Raw genomic sequence first — 20,689 nt, forward strand, 5'->3', positions numbered from 1 at the left:
GATTGGCTGGACTCAAGCCAATTTTTACAGCTGAATCAAGTCGATTCTTCGATTTGATTCAAGTCCATTCTTTGATTTGATTCAAATCGATTGACAGAAAAAAAATTGATATTCTCTTTCGCCTTTGCCCGCATTTTCCCTCAATTTTCATATGAAAATACAAAGTTTTATCGCCCAGATTCCAACCACAACTGAAATCCTCGAGATAGAGAATAACCACCGCTTACTCTGAGGCTAGGTTAATACGCGCTAGTTGATCTCATCAATTTCGCCGGCTCCGAAATTTCCCATTGTTTGCCTCGAGCACTCTGATGGTCAGTTATCTACCTAATTGGCCCTGGGCTCAGAGAAGACACACCTGAAGCCGCGAAAATGTAACTCCTAGCCTCATCAATTGTAGCCCTTCCGGCTGCTAGTCGAACAACTATAGACCCTCTCCATCCCCTAGTATAGGGCCCTTCCAACTGCCGAATGCCAGTGGTCTAGCAGTGCCAGAGGGCGTTTCGGTTATTAACCTACGCTCAATCCATGTCCGCTTCCGTTGCTGTCTCCTCCACACTTCTACACCCAGGACCTCTATGATCTACTTTCATCTTCAGAATTGTTGCCGCGAAAATAGACGAGTTGTGGCCTATCTTGAAAATTCCCTGCAGTCAACCATCCGCTTAGGGGATTCCCCGGTGAAATTAAAAATTATTTCGCACGTCAGATGGGCGTTGGAAAACTTTTGGTATGTGTAGGGGTGCCCTAGAGAGTTGAAAAAAATTTCTGAACTATACCGAGAGTAAGGGTTGGACGAGTAAGATGTTTTCCCAAATATCTCTGACCAGTTTTCCTCGCCATTTTTCTGGTCTCTAAAACGAAAAACAAAAATTCTGAACAAATATGTCACTGACTTTGACATCCTCAAAGCCAATGAACCACCACACACATATAACATTACACTCCAGTGATGCGAAGCGTGCTTGTGCGTATGTACTCACCAATTACAAATTGGTTTCTTTCATATATAATGAATCTACGTTTTTCTCATGTTTTTCTCGTGGTCAATAAGTTTAATATTGTACCCTCGTTCTGTATATATTTAATGGTTAAATAAACATGTTTTGAAAAAAAAAACGAGTAAGATGTTGCTCCGGCGGACATCGCAGCTAAGCAACGTTTCGATTGGTTAGTACTTGGATGGGTGACCACTTAGGAACATCGCCGGCTTAAAGAATTGCTGAGCAGAAGGCGCGGGTGTGAGAGACCTAGCGAAGTCGTGTGGTCAGTGTGAGAGAAGGGTACACTAGGTCCCTGCACAATCGGCCGATTGTACGGTTGGGGTCTTCCATGGTTTCCCTCAGTCCCCGTGCAAATACGGTAGAGTTTGGGAAAAAGTCGATCTCATGGCACCGCAGGGAATGGGAAGAAAATGTTAAGGCACGAAAGGGTATGCATGTGGTAAATGAAAATAAAGATAAATTGCCGGGCTGGGGGCAGAATGGGTCGGCTAAAGGGTTGAAATAACGACTCACTTGCGGAAAAAGGATTCACTTTGCTGGTTTGTCAAGTATATTCGTCATCTAATTCTGGCTGAGAATTAAAATAAGAGCACTATTACTTGCTCGATCGGTAACAAAACTGTCGATACTTTCGATCATCTCCCAAAATGGGCATAAATGCAGCCAAGTGATCAAATTGCTCATCAATAGTTGAATCCTTTCAAGTCAGGTCAACTGCCTCTACACATCTTTCCTAAAACGATTCCTTGCAATTAACCAACTTTTGGTTGGATTACTTCATCAACTCCAACAATAGATATCCTCCACGCACGCTCAATTATCTCGCATATCAAGTGTAAATGGATAACTCATTCGAGTCATGAGTCACGGATGTACAATGTTCATCAATCTCCACATTCTATATTGATTCTAATCAACGGGTTTGCATTGAATGTTGGCATAATTCATGTCATTCATTCACTGGAAATTATCGCTACGGGTTATTCTCCATTGAAATAATCATTGGATTTATTCAACAATCAGTAATTTCACGTTAACATGAATTTCAAAGGCATTGGGGATGAGATATGAAAGCCTTCGAAGCTGAATTATTATTGATCCTTATCGTCCGGATATGCTTGCTGAGAAAAATTGACCTGTAATTCGGATGTGATGGGATTTTCACGCCCTCATAGGCCATTGATATGTTATAAGCCGTCAGGTAATCCACCGGATTATACTCACCATAGCGGAATATGCCATCATCCACCTCTTTCCCATCCCATCCACTCCTCCGCTGTACTGAATATCCATGAAATTGCGAATTCACATATTCCACTTTACGCGCTCCGTTACATCGTGAATATATAACGAGAATATGACGCTTTATGTAAGTCGTTGGCAGATTCCTTGATAATTCAAAATATGAGGCCATCGTATATGAGTGGCTTTTTTTTTTATTGGATATTAAACTCAGTGCAATGCATAGAATCCAATACAGAACATTTATAAAGTTCAATTTCAGTTCAATTCAAAAATTTGCATGCATAGTGGTATCAGCCAAGCCGGGACCAAGACTATGGCTTGATGTAAGCTTGGTTTTCACCTGTGAATCAATCCCCAACGCAAGAATTAATGAAGGTCGATACAAGCTTGGAAACCAAGCTTGAATCAACCTGGAAACCAAAGCTTGCATCGATCTTGATTAACACTGGGTTTGGAACCCTTGGCTTGAACGCTAAGCACCGTGAAAGGCCCATTCAATCCCCAACGTTAAACTATAAAACAACCGATCACACTCACGTGAAGGTATCGTCTCCAACGCACCCAAATTCGAACAATGAGAAGGGTAGACAATGCACCCCTCGTTCGTTTGAAATTCCTCAGCTGGCTTTTGGCAGAGAAAATCCCTAAAATTAATAAAACCAAGTAACTAACAGCGTCACTGTAACCAGGTTTTCCTAGCGCATTAGCAGATTGACACTTAATGAATAATAAATATTTTGTTAATATTCTGTTGGATTATTGATTTGAACCAGTTTCGTTCTCAAATTTTTCGGATGATTCTTCTCAATTTGGCAGTTTAGAAAATCCCCAAAAATATCTTGTCACTGTCACCAAGTTTCTTCAGCCCATTAGCAGGCTGATAACAAATGAATAATAAATATTCTGCTAATACTCCATTGGATTATTGATTCGAACCAATGTTTTAGAAATACGAGATCTCTAATAATAATCTGAGAATCTTTCTCACATTTTCCGGATGATATGTATCGAGTTTACAGTTCAGAAAATCCCCATAAATATCATGTAATTGGTCGGTCCACCTTCTCCATTTCCTAGCTGTACCTCGACATTGTAAATTCCTGATAATAGCATCTAGTTACTGAATAAAGTTCTGCGGACTAACAAAGCGTCCGATTTCCACCACAACTTTTTTTTAAAAAATAACTTCGCATAAATTCTCTTCTATTATTACACGTTCACTCACTTGAAAAAACAACCTTTCTGTTACAGATATCGTCCATCACGAGATTCTGCAAGGTAAGCACTTCCCAAATGATACTTCATACGTGAAATAGAAGACAATAAGTCCAGCACACATTCCCCTTGATACACCATCCATTGTACTGCATGTGAGAGAAAGCGAGTCGAGATACAACCCGAAGAGTGCATTGCAGACGAATTGATGTTAGGAAGATGGATCTTGTTAAAAATGATCGTCATTTCTTTCGAAAGGATTTCATCCTGTCTCACCATTTTCTCATCCCCCGACGGAATGGCACCATCGCTTTATCTTACCTAGAAAAGTTGTTCCTCGATTTTACACACAGGGGGCAAAGGGTGGTGTAGTGATAAACCTTCCACGAAAAGAACGTATCAAGAATAATAACCCTCGAACATTGAATAAATCCTCTTCTCTGTAGACGGAACTTATCTGTTCACTGATAGAAGGATTCGGTTCATTTTACGGAATCAGTTCTGGTGAATATTCTTTTGTAATTTGGTTTAATTAACTGGGTTGTTAATTATTGTTAATTCAGTGAGAGAGTTTTAGGTCATTAGGTTTAATGAGGAGCTATTGTAAAGTCACTTGGGTCGGATGAATTACCACTTTCGGGCCCAATAACATAAAATAGCGTATGTTATATAGCCATAAAAGTATCATTTGGGTTATAGTCGGTAATAATAAACTGGGTAAACTGGTAATAGTTTTACGGAGAGAAAAATTCTGGGAAAATGACGGGCCTGTTCCGTAATCGGTTAGTCAAAACAATATTCGGGTAAAATTACGGAATCGTTACCCACTTTTTTAGGGAAATTTCAGGAAAACGTTCAGATCGTTCCAAAAAAAAGTGTGGAACGCTCAGTAATTTTGACTGGTAGATTCTGGAACGTAATCAGGTACGTAATTTTTCAAGAATTTTTCTCTCCGTCTAGTGAATCTAGGATTGAAGCATTTTAGAAAAATTACCGAACTCGCAGTTCGCTCCCCGACTACGATGTAATTTTTACTGAATATTCGTGCGCGTCTGACGAAATCCGCCAGTGACATTTTTATAATTATTTTTCATCCTTCAAGTCCATCTTGCCCCGTCAGCCCATTTGGCCCGCCCCTCCATATGCATATAACCGAAAAAGAAATTTTACTATACCGCATAGTAATTTTTCTGAGTTCTGTGGTTTGTGCTGAGATTGTAAGGCAAAACAGTAATTTTATCGGAATGACACTACAAAAATTGTCAGATTTTTCATTCCGTGTACCCTCATTTAAATTCATGACTTACCATTGAAATCTAGGACAAATAATTTTTATCGTAGACATCAGTTGCTTTCATAAAGCCATAAAGGAAAATTGAATAAGTGCCAACCACTTACCAACACCAGCCCATTCTTGTTGCATATTATGTACCATACACGGGGCGTCGGTCGGAAGTCACAACACCCGGATAGTGGTAAGAGAATACTAAAACCACGGATGAAATACTTGCAAGAAACAAATACAATGGAGGGCCCCAAAATTTATGGATTAAAATTCAAACTCGGATGAACACCGGTGAAGTTGGTTTCACAACGGGATTTCAAATGTCAAGAATTACCGGGGGTAGATACCACCGAAAATTTGTTATTCACGGCTGGTCCCACTTCTTTTCGAATTCTGACAGACGAAGGGAAGAAATAAGATCCGGTTAAAGTTTCTCCTGCGGTAGAACTTTTCGAGGAAGTTGTGACGAATGCAAATTATCGATAAAAAATTTTGATGAATTTCGTGGCTTCTTTTTTTTCCTATTGTAGAACGGAGGAGCATCGATACTAACGATATCTCGAAAGTCTGTAACGACGATTTTTCATTGGTTAACAGCTGTCTGAGGCGGGTAAATTGAATTCAAAACTCTTTAATTTTGAGATTTTCAATCATAATTTTTTTTTCTCATTAATTTTCAGGGAAAATGGAAATGAAATCATATATTATACACAACATATAATAGATTATATATTATAATGTGATAATATATTATAGATATTTTCAGTTTTGAAAAATTAAGTTTCTAATCTCTTTTCTCCTGCATTTTGTATTAATATTTTTTGCTGGAAAAGTTAGGGAAATATGTTTAATCATGTTAATGACGTAATTCGATTGACCACTTCGCTAATGAACCAATTATTTAATGTTGAACAACTAATTGTCGAAATTTACAACATTAAATATATTTTGCTGCATAAAAATGAAGGAAATAATTATGAGAGACTCGCGAGAGCATGTACCGTCAAATCATGTTCATCAATCTATCTTTAATTAGTGCATGATGCTCTCTCATGCCTCGATAACTCCGGAATACACCGGTGTTATCCCTAAATACCAGGAATACGGCAAATTAGTGACGATTTGGGTGATATCTGCGATGGCTGCACCAGTATGTACACTAAATTACGCCTGTGGTTTAGCCCACCTTGTGGTATGTACTTTGTATATCTCATTAAATATCACTTAACTCTGCAAATTAAAGTTCACGCGCTCCCGAGACTTATTAGTGTCGTTAAATTAAAAATGTATCGCCTCATGAAATCTGTCTAGACGAATGTGTCATGAAACATTACTTGAAAATGAAAATTTCTATGATAAATTGCCGCTCTTTTTCTCATTACTCCTTTGCGAATTAATAATCTTGATCATTTCAGTAGCGAAGTGGTAAATCAGTTTAAATCATTTTTTTTCATTGATTTTCATGTTAGTAGACTCTTCAACACGTAATGCATCTGTTGCAGAAACAATTTTAATTTTGGAATAAGTGGAGCGGTTTTTTTAAAATAAATAGAGCGAGTTAAGTTGTAATTTTGTGCTAAATAAATTTCCCAAAAGGGTGTGTCGACATAGCCCGAAAGAGTTTGATACAAAAAAGAGTTAAGTCAACATAGTTCTTATTTGGTTCATCAAGTAAAAGAACAAGAAGAAGGATTTATTAAATCTACTTCCCTACATCAACGACGAGACTTGGTCTTTTTACCGAAATCTAGCCACTGATGAGCGCCCTCTAACTGACCCAGATATTTTTTCATCTGATGATGATTCCATGAACGTATTCCGCTGATGAAGATTCAAATTAAAACGCTTATCATTCATGTCTCGAAACGAATCTCCTCGCGTTAATCAAACAACTTGTTTACTCTTATTTTCTCACTGTGGTTTCCCCTAGTTTCAGTCCTCATGTAAAAATATCACTATATCAATTGTTCATAATAGTAGAAATTTTCTAAATATTCTCCACCAATGAATTTTTGAACTACAACTCGTTTATTATTGACGGGTGGTTTAAGTCGACATAACTCCATTGAAGTTTAAGAGCACGAGAACTACTCCACTTGACCCTTTGATTGCGTCTACATTATCGAGCTAATTCCATCAAATCAAATAAATAATCATCGGGAGAATGCACAACTGATTGTGGGGTAAAATCATTCAACACGTAATCAAAATCACCATTGACTGAAATTCAGAACAACGGAGCCACAAATAAAGGATGTGTCAGAATGATTTTCGTTTTTGAATTGTATTTAACATCTAAAAACGAAAAACATTCTGAGACACCTGATATTTTTTCGTCTCTCCTGTCAAATTTGTCTCTTTCGACTTAAACCCTTCTACCGCTTCACTAATGATTTCTGTTTCTTTTGTTGAAAGTATTCAAGAAAAATATATTAAATATTATGATGAAGAACTCTCTGACCTGTCGGTTGCATGCAACTCCTTATGCTCAAATAAGAATATGAAAACATAGGTCAAGTGAATTGTGTACGTTGCACGTCGCGGTGTTTTGCATTTTAGTCGGTTTTTCGCACCCTAAACCACCGAATGTAGTCAGCTGCAGGCACATGAGTTAAGCAAGACACGGCGAACCCTCCCGACCTCGACTTTGCTAAGTTTTTCACCCTTATTTTTTGTGAGAGAGAAATTGGCGGAATGAAGACGCCCCTTCCACTCCTGTTTTTTTTTCTCCGATGAGTTCTTATTATTCCGTAATATTTCGCCGGATTTTACGAAGTGTTTCATGTCAAAATTCATCAACGCTTGCCATTCACACACAGAAATATATTTAATGAAAGAACTGCGATATTAGCATTGTAGTGGTGGACTATCCTTGAATTTAAAAACGTCCTAAAATTGTCTCCTCTCTTTTTTACCACATTTTAACGCATTCATATTCGAAATGAACTTATAAATTAAAAGTATTACCATTTCGTTAAAAATTCCCTCCCTATAAACAGACAAAACAACGTGTTTCCCAAACAGTCGATATCAGTGTAGACAAACGCAAGATGAATTTCTAAGAGGCTCAGGTTGAGCCATTGAATCATTAGACATGGAATACATGTGCATCACCAATGGAGATTGAATAATTGTGTCCAGACAAATTATTAAATCATACCTTCATGAAGTATCATTGGAGATGGACATAGAACTGAGGAAATGCACGTATGTTTGGGTAATTAATTGTGAATAGATTCTGCACGTAAAGAACCGCAGGATATACGGTCAAATTAACCCTCCAACGTGAGTATCGTAGTTTATAGTGTCTGAGAAGCTGTGGTAGGTGAACCAGAGATGCATGCTAACCACTGGCACAGGGAATGCAATACGATCCGCAACCAATAGTAATGACCCCGGAAACATAAGAGGAAGAACCTCTGGTTCAATAAACTAAGAACAGTCATGTCCTCCAGAAAAAAAAATTACTTCAATCAAATATATTTCAAATATATATTTGACTTAAGTATATGTTATATACTTGAACTAAGTATAATAATATAATTACTTTGATTATATTTTATACTTAATTCAAGTATATTTTTTTAGTTCATCTCAATATATTTTCATTTTCGATGCCAGTATCTAGAAAAAAATAATTTCCCCAGGAGTCTACTATCTGCTGTAAATAGATCAAATAATTCAAAAATGTTTATCTTCAATATGTGGCCTCAATGTTTCAAAAATGATCACAAGATGGCTGTACTATATTTACCCCCCGATGACGAGAGGGATCCTGACCCCTGATTACGTCGTACGCCCCTGATATTGTTTTGAATGACTCCATTCCACGATAACATCGTCACTCTTTAGTTTGATGGATCCGTGAATTCGGGGAAATAGGCAGAACAGAGTTATTTTGGCGATGCCAAAGGTAAAGAGAATCGATAATGAGTGAACAAACAAAACGATAACAAATCTACTGAATTGTTAAAGGTATGGCACATGGAGTCGTTTTGGAAAATCCTCCATGATAAACCCTTTTAGTGATATTTTATCCCAAATTTTGCCGTCGTTTCTAAGAGATTGAGTGCACATATTGATCATAAACATTTTTGGATTGTTTATGTATTCATAGTACATAATAAAATGGGGGGGGAATCAATCTCTTATCGATTTTACCACTAAAATTTACGCATACCAGGATCAACAATATTTTATATCTAATTTAAACATATCTTATACATAATTTAAGTTTTTTTATGTATTTTCAACTGCAGAAAATCTTATTCATGTCAAGTTAATCCTTTGGGTAGATAACTCACAACGATTTATTCACAAATCTGTGATAAATTAGTCAAGTGATTCATTACACGTGATAAAATCATCCTGAATTATTCGTTCACTCTGGCGACATACGCCATTCGCGTTGCATTTCCTACAAAGAGGGAGACGTGTTTGTTCACTAAAATAGTTCTTGATGTCAGCCTAGACGAGCACGTAGTGCCTCAGATCTCTGAAAGGAATTGTCGTTAAGCATCGGATTTTCAGGGAATTCTGTCCTCTTGCAGTTATCCCGTCCCTTCAAAATGAGAAGGTTTATTCCCAAATCTAACACGTCATATATTCAACACGACTTTGAAATACCAGCATTCAATCAGGATTTCAACTTTCTCAATTCTCATCAATCATCAATATAAAAATCATATAAATTTCTTACAGGCGATTTACGACATCATAATCAATGTTGAAATTAAATTGACTTTATGGAACATCAAGTTGTTTTAAAAATCAGTATTAATGTTATTAATGAATTGTCCTCGATTATTTATATTTTTCAACACCTGAGGACTATCCAACGATATACTAAATCGTCTCGATATTTTAGGGGTGAAACAGTGGTCGAACGAGGGCTGATTAACCCTCCGATCGCAGTTCTCCTCAGAAATTTTCGTTTGGTAACATTTTGCCTCGAATCCAATTATTAAATCAATATCGTCACGACTTTGCATCACAATACTTTAAAAAATATTCGCGTCGTAATGTTTTTGACGATATTCGTTTGTCGCAAACATCAATGAACCCGTCGTCAATTATTGAATAATTGAATTGCATAACTTTGAACGATATACGGAGTACAGAGGCGCTAGTAATTTAGTAATGCTCTCTTTCATCCGAGCAATCAACGCAATTTTGCACCCCAGGCGATATTTTACTATTGCTACCTTCTGTGAAACCTGTATTGTCGCTTCCAGACTTCGTTTTCCATGAACTGAACTAACAGGGTTGTTGTACAACTCTTAATTACAACTCTATCTGTGTAAATGTTGGAAACGTGCATTCAGTGGCTTATCATTCTCTATTCTGACGATAGTAAATGAAGAGTCTTGTGAAACAAAGAAACGATAATCGACAATTAGTCGATCTTTTTGGTCTTCATGACGTGAAAGAGAACAATCAATTTTCATTGATTGGTTAATGAAAAATTCGGTTAATGTCAGCGAATGAATTTAGTTAACTATTTTGTTTCAATTTATTTAAATGAACTACATATTCTTTTGTAATAACTAATCCGTTCTGTGGGTGTACGTAAAGATTAAATTTATCAAGGAATGCCTTATTAGTACCTGATCAGTTCTTTATCTGTCAGTTACTGATAGAATTATGACAAGTTTGAACGAAGAGTTTGAACTTATTAAGAAATGCGAAATTAAGGCCCCCTTTCAGTACCTGATCAGTTCCTCATCCCTGAATCACCATTGAGGCCAACTTTACGCATTCCAAATCCTAGACTGATATGCAATCCAGGTGACCTTCCCGAATTTCTACTCGAGTCACTCAGATAATTGTCACCGAAGTGCTGTTATCTTACCCATGATGGAGAATAACGTTCAACCAAATCCGCTAGAATGATATAACAAAATCCTTTTATCAGTACAGTCGCAATAAAGATTTGATATTTCCCTTTAAACCGTAATGAAATTGCATTTTATACAAAAATAACATGGAGACGAAAGGAAAAATGAAGCGTATTGACTTGAGAAAGCTGTTTCCCAAGTGGCCATCTCAAGTTATTTTCCCACTCCTCAAATTCATCATTGAGATGTTTTTCTTTCCGCAAATAAAAGCCTGCAATGCAGAGAGCACTCTTTACCGCATTATCGCTGTTACTCAACGGGCGTCTAATAAAATCCACCAAAGATCTTACCTCTCCAGTGGAAAGTTCGTTACGAATACTCTTAGAGCCCACTTGTATACTATAAAACTCCACCTTATTACCTTATCCCCTTGAGATCACTTTCATTCAAGTAATATTCAACTTTTCCCGTCTATAGACAATAGAAATGCGCATTTCTACAGCATTTCGCTTGAGAATGTTTAACCTCTCAGTCTGAATAATTTCAATCTCATTTCGTTTGTTTTAAGAAGTATTTGGAGGGTTTGAAAACATTAAATGAAAAGTAGACTACGTTTATTATCTAAGATGAAATTACTCCTTTCTTTCGGTTGAGATAAATTTCACTATTCAGATCTGTTTGAAGTCTTTCTAACTATTCATAACTTCAGATGAGTGAAAGATATGGGATCGTTTTGAAGACGGTCGTTTTCACTTACGATATCGCGTATAAACAGTCAAAAGAACCGAAATAAACAACGTTAAAGCCTATTCGGAAGAAGCCGATAATAAATTATAAATAATAAACTCCAACTTATGAAATTCATTATTCAAAATTTGCGCTTTCAACAAATTTTCCAATTTAAAACACAGTTAATGCACAATTTTCAATTGAGAAATTAATTTTTCTAGAAGTGAGAAGAGCGCTTTTGATGGCAATGGAAAATTTAAAAAATCACTCGATGATATTTACTCCCTCGCGAATATAAAATAGAATTTGATTCCTCAACGTCAACATCATTATCATCATCAACATCATTAGTCTGTCCCGTTTGATATCATCAACAGCATAAATAATAGCTTTTTTATTTAGACTGAATTAAAAAAATGTTCCTCTACTGTTTTGTTCACAGCTATCAGCGATCGTGGACAGTATTTACGCTGAGCACGCCCACACAGCTGGTTCATTCACACGACTGCCGAGTAAGCAACTATTAGTGGGTGGTGGTGCTGATCCGAAAGCGTTGCAAGGTGCCAAAGGAATCACCAACTTTGTTGGATGTCTGCGAAAGGTATTACTCCCCTTTCATTAATAATATTTTGAGGGCCAATTACATTTTTCACGTTTGAGAGGATTGTTTGTCAATTTGATGGTGACAGACTGCGTAGTTGTGCCAATTCCCTTATCTTTATGTACGAAAGACATGACACCTGAAATCGATTAATCGAAAATGTCAGCCATAATCGAAACATTGCAGCCGTCAGGACAAATAAAATCTTTAGTACAGAGACGCCACCGCATGGGGTCGCAGTCAACAAAAAAAACATCCACTAAATATCACCCCCGAGGGATGAAGATTATTTCAATTATTGAAGGCAATGCAAATCCTATGTCCAAAAATCTCGAATGACAAGTCGAGAATCGAATCTCATTCGATCCACTCGAATAAGAATCGATCCTCTTAAAGTTCGACTCGAAAATCGAATAAGAACAAGCTTCAGTAAAATCAACGACGAATGGGGCAGCTGCGGTAATTACGGTTAATTTGAAATCCTATTCTCAATTAGAGACAATACATGCCATACAAAATAACAAATGCTATTTCATAAATATATAACAATTATAAGTGTAAAATGGAAGCTTTGTTCGCTCGACTGAAATAGAATAGATGTCATAAAAAACTGGTAGAAGATAACAAAAGGGCGTCAACTAGTTCTTGTATATCTGACCCGGGAAACTTGATCGACGATTTCATTTCTGACCTCCGTTAGAAGTTGTTGAAATTCACTAGAATTTCACTGTCAAGGACATTGAGGAAAATAAACAAGGAAAAAGAATCACACGTAAAATAATGGTCCTGTGTAATCTGTCGCATGTCCATAAAGCCTCGAGAACCGAGTGCCAAATCTTCCCTGATAATTGGCGGTTTGGTGCACCTACTGGAAGGGATAGAACCAATGAACCGCGGACGATACTTTATGGTCCATGAAGCGGAAACGATAGGGACACATGTGTGAAGGTTTTCGGAGTCAGTGTTCTGGAAATAAGAAAACTAAAGCAATAGAAATGAAACACGGAAGGGACAATACCTTGATAATGGAGCGAACTGTTGGTCATTCTGGCCGAAACAATGAAATTCCCATTTATAACTTCGGCTTTTCAAAGGTATTAGAATAGTTTTGATAGACGTCACGTGGTCAACATGAAGAAGTTTATTGCTGATGATTCCCTATTGTTAAGCAGAAAATCTTGCCTATAATTGTGGTAAACTCCAATCGCGTATAATTTGCGATCATTTTTCCGTGTGCAGTGAAAGATTGGAAAATTCGCCAGTTGTCGATTCGTTTTTAAATATATTAAATAATTTGACAGATTTCGTTTCTTCAAAATGATTATTATAGTGGAATTTACTCAATTACCCTTCAGAAAAAAATATTCATAATTTGGTAGTCAGCTGCTAGTCGGGGGTGTTATAAAATCTTTAGTACAGAGACGCCTCCGCATGGGGTCGCAGTAAACAAACACCACCACCGAATATCCCCCTCGAGGAAAGACGATTATTCCAATTATTGAGGGCACTGTCGAGGCTGCTTCCAGCAGGAGATCATAATGTGCAGAACTCGACTGAGTTAGTGTTCGTACATTTGATGTTGGCACTTCAGGTTTACGTCTCTTGTCAGGATTTTTGAATATTTAACCTTAATTATTTCAATTTTCTCTTTATGAGACCGCAAGAAAAGCTGCGTTCAAATATTTCACATAATAGGGAACTAAAGTGACACTCAGTTTTTCGAAATTATTAAATATCTCGGTGGTAGCACCAAACAATACACGAGAAAATCATGGAATCCCCTAAATTTATTTCTCCACAGGTTGTGTTCAAAGCTGAGGGCGTTGAGATGGAGTTGATTGAAGCTGCGAAAACCGGCGCCACAGGAGCGACCGCCTGGGGCAGAATTGATTTTCACTGTCGTGAGCCAAAGTCAGATCCCGTCACCTTCACAACCCGTGACTCCCATCTCGTGAGTGTACATTTTTTCAATCTAATAAATTTCGGTAGTTCCTAATTGAGTAATCCCTTGTCACAAGAACTGCTGGAATAATTAAATTTTATGCAGCAATAATTAATTAAACATTCCAATGAGTCAAAAGCGACCCTGACGCTCCCGTCGACGGTGACATCGATCAATCCAGGTCATCTTTGAGCATTGATTGATGGTCGATTGTGGTGCCGAGTCGGTGGTAGAAACGATACGAAATCGAATTTCTTGCAGGTCGATCCGCGATGTCAGACTGACTTTCAAGTCGATTCTTATTTAGTTGAAATTATTTTTGAATATTCTATTCGGTGATCGACCGACTTTTCAGTTGAGCTTTACTCGACTCAAAATTATCTGACATTGGGAATCGACTTTCAATCGACATTTAAGGAAATCGACTCATCGTCGTTTCCACCAAAGCCCATTGGCTCAATCGACTTTCAATCGATTGTCAAACGACAAACTGAATTAACCGATTTCAAAATCGACCGGCAATCAATTCTCGATCGACTGATCCGCCAGGGGAATCGCCACTGTCTTACAAATTGATCTCGACTTTGGTGTAATTAGGAAAAGTAGAAAAACTGTCTCTAATTTCTTCTAATTTTTCTTCTCTTCTTAAACAACACGGACATCAATTTCTAAGAGAGTGTGTCGACAGTTGACTCATTTGTTAATAAACCTGTTAAATACAAAATTTAATTGATTCCCACCCAACCCAATCAGTAAAATTGTTACTATCTAGTAAAAATAATCCTGTTTCAAGACTTGAATTTTATTCTCTTAAAAATATTTTACGTTTACTATCAGACCATCAAATGTACTCTATCCTCGCGTATTAAATTATAATTATTTAATTACTTTAGTTTCACTTACGCTCGAGATATTGAACATCATAAAAAAAATTTTAATCCCAATCAATACGTTCACCAGCTATCTGCCTTTTTACGAAAGTCTAGTGTGAAATGAAAGTGATAATGCGATTATGTCGGTGAAAACTTTACTCTTCTCCATGCGTATCTGCCAAAGTATGTGCATGTTACCCAGCCATTAAATCACATATTGAAATTCACGTCTGCCTGATCAAAGGCGCACTAATCCCTATCCCAACCTTTTCCATACAGGGATATCTTCACTTCTACGATAACTCCGGAATTAATACCTCCGGTGATGACTGCATGAGAATGTTAGTAACTCAATAGATTCCGAAAGCAATAATGTTGGCTCATATATACATATACATGCATATTTGCTTAGGGCACTTGTGCAGTGCACTAATCCCCATGGTTGAGGTGCAATTTTCGGGTTGCGAGCACAGATTGACCACCTTCGGGTGTTAGATCGAGGAATTACTCTAGTGACCGACGGACAAACCAGGATGTTCGGTAAACAACGTGCGAAACTGTTTGCAGCCTCGATGATCCACTGCTCCAAGTCATGCTAATTTATGAATAGTGTTCCAGTCTCCCAGGAATCCTTCGAATTCCGAGAGTCCCATTGAAGTTGATATTATGAGATGTGATAGAATTTCGAAGAAAATTTGGGTATGAAAAGCTGGATGACGTTGAGCCGACCAGAGAGTCATGAAAGGAATCTCATCAGGTCCAGATGATTAAGTGGAAATTCAGCTCAGATTCTGATTTTGGATGAAATCAGAGCTGACGAGGGATCAAAACGTGATGGATGAGGTCCTCAGCAATTGGTCCAATTGATCCAAATTTGATAAAATCATTTGATACAGTTCGGGTGATGAATCTGTTCAGAATTTATGTGTCCATTTTTTATCTGAATGACTGATTCCAATCGAAGTAGCAGTGAAGCGAAAAAATGATAGGCTGCGTATATTCACAGTGTTTATCCCCTATTTCAAATCCCCCCGATCAAATATTATCAATAGAGATATTCATACAGAACATTTTTACATTGTCAACATTTTCACTGAAGAATTTTATCGGAATAAGTCACCTCTTTATTTTCAAATACATTTTCTATAAATATCAATTTGAACAGAAAGAATGGAATGATAATTGATGAATCAATTAATTAATTAAATTGAATAGGAAGTGGGTTATAATACCACAATTCCAAAATATGTTCTTTAAAAACTGTAGTCAGGTGACTGTGATCACATGAAAATCATAACTTCCAAAATTTGTAACTTCTGAATGAATGAAAAAAATATTGATCACAAACGTTTTTGTGTTATTAATAAACATCTTCATGATAAAATTTTTTATGTTGATTATAAAGCAGTGGGAAAATCAATTCATCATCGATTTAACTATTAGCTATCGAATATCTTAGAATCAGATAGTTTTTTCGTTCGGTGTTTTGTGGAGAATCGCAACAGAAGATGCATTAAAATCATCACCATCATCATCTTCATTTACTTCACCGATCATCGATAAATGATCAGGTTTGACATCTTTGTTAGTCTTACTTAAGCATAATGTATTAATTATCAATACCCCTTTTGTAGGTAGATCAAATAGGGGCCAAGAACGGACGGTAGTCGTAGTCGCTGTATAATTACAATTTCAACGAAAATGGCTAGCACCTTTGTCCAAGCCCTCAGTTCACCGCACCGCGTCGTGTGTGGTGGACCTGTTAACTCTCCGCAAAGTCCTCTGTATCCGTATCCCTAAGCCCTTCCACCGGAGTGAATGAGAGACCATCGATAATTAAAAGCACCACTTGAAGCACCTATCACGTTTCGCATAATACAAGGGATGGATCTCATGATAATCATGTCATATTATTCTGAAATTCAGCCAGGTTGTATGTTCAATAGTTCAATTATCTATTTCATCACTAGGGATTAGATACTCATCGCAGTTCAGCAATGTTTCCAATGAACTTATCTTCTGAGAGATAATTGTATTTTCGAGTGCCAGTTAAGTAATAATATTGAACTCTATGAAAAGAGAAATTTATTTCTTCGGCAAAATTGAACTTTAAATCTTTCAATTGTTATAAATAGATTGACTAGAGCTGATTTCGCGAAAACCGTTATCAATTCGTAATCGGTTAGCCCAAAAACAGATTCCCCTAAAAAATCTCATAAGTAAAAGAAAATCGGAGATTAAAAAAAAATAGAAATTGATTTCTCCGGCAAAATTGAACTTTAAATCTTTTAATTGTTATAAATAGATAGATTAGAGTGGATTTCGCTAAAATCGTTATCATATTCATAAATAGCGATCTCGTAGATAAAGATTCCAATAAAAAACGTAATAAGTTGGAAAAAAAACTCGGAAATTTTTCAAGAAAATGGAAAAACCTTTGGATCGATCTGTTCAAAAATCTAATTAGCACTGAATTGCACCCAGACGTATCGATCGGGTCATTGATCATCGCCAAATGAATATTTACAATGAGTGGATGCGGGATTCAGAAATTCTCTTTGATGTCTGTCGCGGAAGATTCAAATGATTCGAATAGTTAAAATTTATATCGAATACAGATGAAACTGTAGAATTACGCTTCAAGAATTAAATTAATTACTTTTTATTTTCCTCTGGCATATCATGATTACATTGTCTCGACATGATGAAAGTTCCGATTACATTCTTTCTCATTGCTGAACCCGTCTGATTTAATCCTGTTGGAGAGGACCAAAAAATTCAGTTGAAGTAGAACTGGTTAAATTCATAAAAAATAAACTAAGTTTTTGTTGTCTCTTGTATTTCTCCTGGAATCTATTGTACCAAAGAAAATTTTGCGGAGTTCTTCGTTCTTCATGACCTGTATACGCGTCTTTTTCCCCGGAGTCACAATGGGCCCTGAGTGTGGATGGATCGTACGAGTTTTTATTACGAAAATGGACACAAGTGGTCTCTGACAGGTTATGCAATTTACAGAGGGTTCTATAGCCACGGGGTAGATTGTGAGTAAGTGAGTAATGACACCGGGTAGTTGACACTTCTACACTCCTTGTTGTCAATGGAGAGAACACGAGTTTTTTTCTAGATGTACATCATTAGCCGAAACAAAAATTTACGAATCCGTTCCGTAAAATTTACTGTACGATTTGTTTATCCAAGTGAGATTTGAAGTTGCTCTACCCTTTTAATAAATTCAAAGATTGTTGATAACTACACAAGTTTTCAAGAAAACGCGACGACACTTTTGAAACGTAATGATTCATTACGGAATTATTTGGAAACGTATTTATTAAACAATCAGACTTTAATATAATAATTTACGGGAAAATCCACATTCCCATTGTTGTCAAAGATTAAAATCTGAATTTTCGATCATTACCCGCTGAAAACTCAATCATCACAATTAATTTCATATAATTTTCTCCCATTACTTTCCAATTACTCCACGAACCTGAACCCTGAGCTGATCCAACTTGGATGGAGCCTGCATTGTAACCCCTCAAGTTACTCAACTCCAAAACTTATAATTAATTACAAGTTTATAACTAATCATCAAGTGCTTTCCTAATGCATCAGACAACTGCACCGGGCCCTCCCCGAATTCGTGAAATGGCTACAAACCAATGGATTCATTCATTCACGAGAAATTCGATTTCTGATGAGCATTCATCAATCAACAATTCAAAATCCTCCCCCGAGGAAAACATTTCCCCAATTTGAAATTCTCCGATCTACCATAGATGATGGTAAATCACGGAAGCTCCACTAACGCACCACCACTAATCATTTCGAACTTGTTACAGTTTAATAATTGAGAGAATTGACTCTGACCAACAGAGTTGAACGGACAATTCAAATTTCCGTCGACCCATCACGTTCGTATCTGTATACGAATATTCCGTACCACCAAAAACCTCATTTTTTTTTTGTGGCCTAGTCGATCCATATTAATTACGCATCATTAACTCGTATTTACGGTCGCTGATACAATGTTTGTACAAAACCTGACGTGTACACTCTGTGAGCTTAAACTGGATTCAGCGGATTGGATGGTTTAATTAAGATTTAACTGTATTTTCATCCCTCTTGAATTCGTTGAAAATATTTATTCACCAACTTAACGCAGATAAATGTTCAAGAATATTCACAATGCAATCAAACATTTTGTGGTAGATTCATCTTCACTTTAACAACCAAAATAGCACTATAATCTCGGGTAATCCAATTAGGGTGAGACACACGAATTACTACGAATATTCTGTGTTGGTATTTGGGAATGTCTGTTGCCTCCTTTTCAACCGTAGTATTTTCGGTATCTGAAGCAAACACTAAGGAATACCAAGCGGGATACGGTTTTGGGTTCTATTCCGTTTCGCTACGTCTCCATGAATTTCTCTCAAACCTGTATAACTTGTCTCACCCCCGTGTCAGAGGGATGAAATCCGGTGGGAGGCAGCCGCTGCCAACGGGTGCCAAGCTGTGGGTAACCGCATGCTGAATATAATGCGCTCAATTTCATTCTGAAATAGACGGAATGGAATACAAATTTGGAGAAAAATTCAAAGAGAATTGGAATTTGAGAGGAAATTTTTCGCTTTCATCCTGTCGGGAATCGAACCCGGGACTCCCGACATTGCGCCAGGTAGTCTTACCGACTGAGCTACCGAATACCACAGAATGATGAACTAGAAAAAAATATTTGCTGCGATTCTAACACTCATTCTCATCCTTTTACATGAAAGAAAGATAGGAAATAGTTTTCTATTAAAAGCAGTAAAAGTATTTTCAATTGAAAATACGAAATACTTTTCAAGAGGTAAATGATGGAAGTCTGATGACTAACTTCCCTGTCTCGAATCAATAAACAGAAGGTAATGAATGGAACTTTACCGATAATGGAGACCGTTCAATAATTTCTATATTTGTAAAAACAAATAATCACTGCTGCTTTGATTGGAACCTGATATAGAATTGAGCCATGAAGCAGTTCACATCAGAAGTCGATACATCAATCGTGAATAGACTCGAACCTATCAAACATCATCCGAACCGTCTCAAATGATTTCATCAAATTCTTATCAATTTAATCATATCAAAGTCTGACGACCGATTCCCTCACACAATTCGTCACAATCTGATCCAATGATTTCATCAACGTTTTGATCCATCCTCAGATCTGATCTGATTCAACGTATATCTGATCTGAGCTGGATCTCCACTCAAGTATCCGGGCCTCATGTGACCCCTTCACCACTCCACACAATTAGTGAGAACCTGATCCAATTATTTGATGACTTTTTGGCCTATCGTCCCATCTAACGTGACTCTCATCCGAATCTGAACTGAATTTCCACTCAGACTCGTACCGTGGATGGGTATACTCTAATAAATTTTCTCGAGATTCTTGAATGCAAAGAGTTTGAACGGGTTTGGCGAGCTCGAAAAGTTTGTAGTACTGGTTGTGAAACGAGGGCAGCCAGGAGGCCGACGACTCAAAGGCACTCGACCCCTCCGGAAATCCTTCTGTATTTTTCAGAATTGAAATTCGTCATTATTTCGTCCGGCACGTTCCCCTTGCAAATTTATTTCGATAATTAATAATTTATCAGCGCTCACCATGAATTTGTTGCTCCGAAAAATTGTAAATAAATATATCATATAATTTTACGGCCCCCCAAAATTGCTAAATTGTCTAAATACTCCGGAATCATGAAATCATTTTCATTCAATGCATCGTTTGCAGAATTCTCCAGTATATAGGGAGTAGGGGTACATGCGGTGGGGGATGCATAAGCACCCCCTGTGTTATAACATTCGCATATACAGTTGCAGTTAACAATATGCAAGCGCAATGTACAGTGGTCTCTTGCTTTACTATTTTTAGAGGCGCAATAAAGCCTCGTAAAAGCGACTCTTCGTG

At 37.2% G+C, this 20,689-nt stretch overlaps 1 protein-coding gene and 1 long non-coding RNA gene across 3 annotated transcripts in view; one reads left to right on the plus strand and one right to left on the minus strand.

Moving 5' to 3' along the window:
• Positions 1-20,689, plus strand: part of LOC135166816 (neurexin 1) — a 191,918-nt gene that overhangs the window by 85,369 nt on the left and 85,860 nt on the right. For both annotated transcript variants that reach the window (XM_064129445.1, XM_064129446.1), the window contains exons 6-8: positions 3,501-3,527; positions 11,758-11,916; positions 13,718-13,867. In XM_064129445.1, the coding sequence (XP_063985515.1) occupies positions 3,501-3,527; positions 11,758-11,916; positions 13,718-13,867 (336 nt within the window). The remainder of the gene's footprint in view (positions 1-3,500; positions 3,528-11,757; positions 11,917-13,717; positions 13,868-20,689) is intronic.
• Positions 1-20,689, minus strand: part of LOC135166824 (uncharacterized) — an 83,554-nt gene that overhangs the window by 36,571 nt on the left and 26,294 nt on the right. The gene's annotated exons all lie outside the window — the stretch shown is intronic.

The sequence above is a fragment of the Diachasmimorpha longicaudata genome, chromosome 10 (assembly GCF_034640455.1).
Source record: "Diachasmimorpha longicaudata isolate KC_UGA_2023 chromosome 10, iyDiaLong2, whole genome shotgun sequence".
In the NCBI taxonomy this organism is placed as follows: Eukaryota; Metazoa; Arthropoda; class Insecta; order Hymenoptera; family Braconidae; genus Diachasmimorpha; species Diachasmimorpha longicaudata.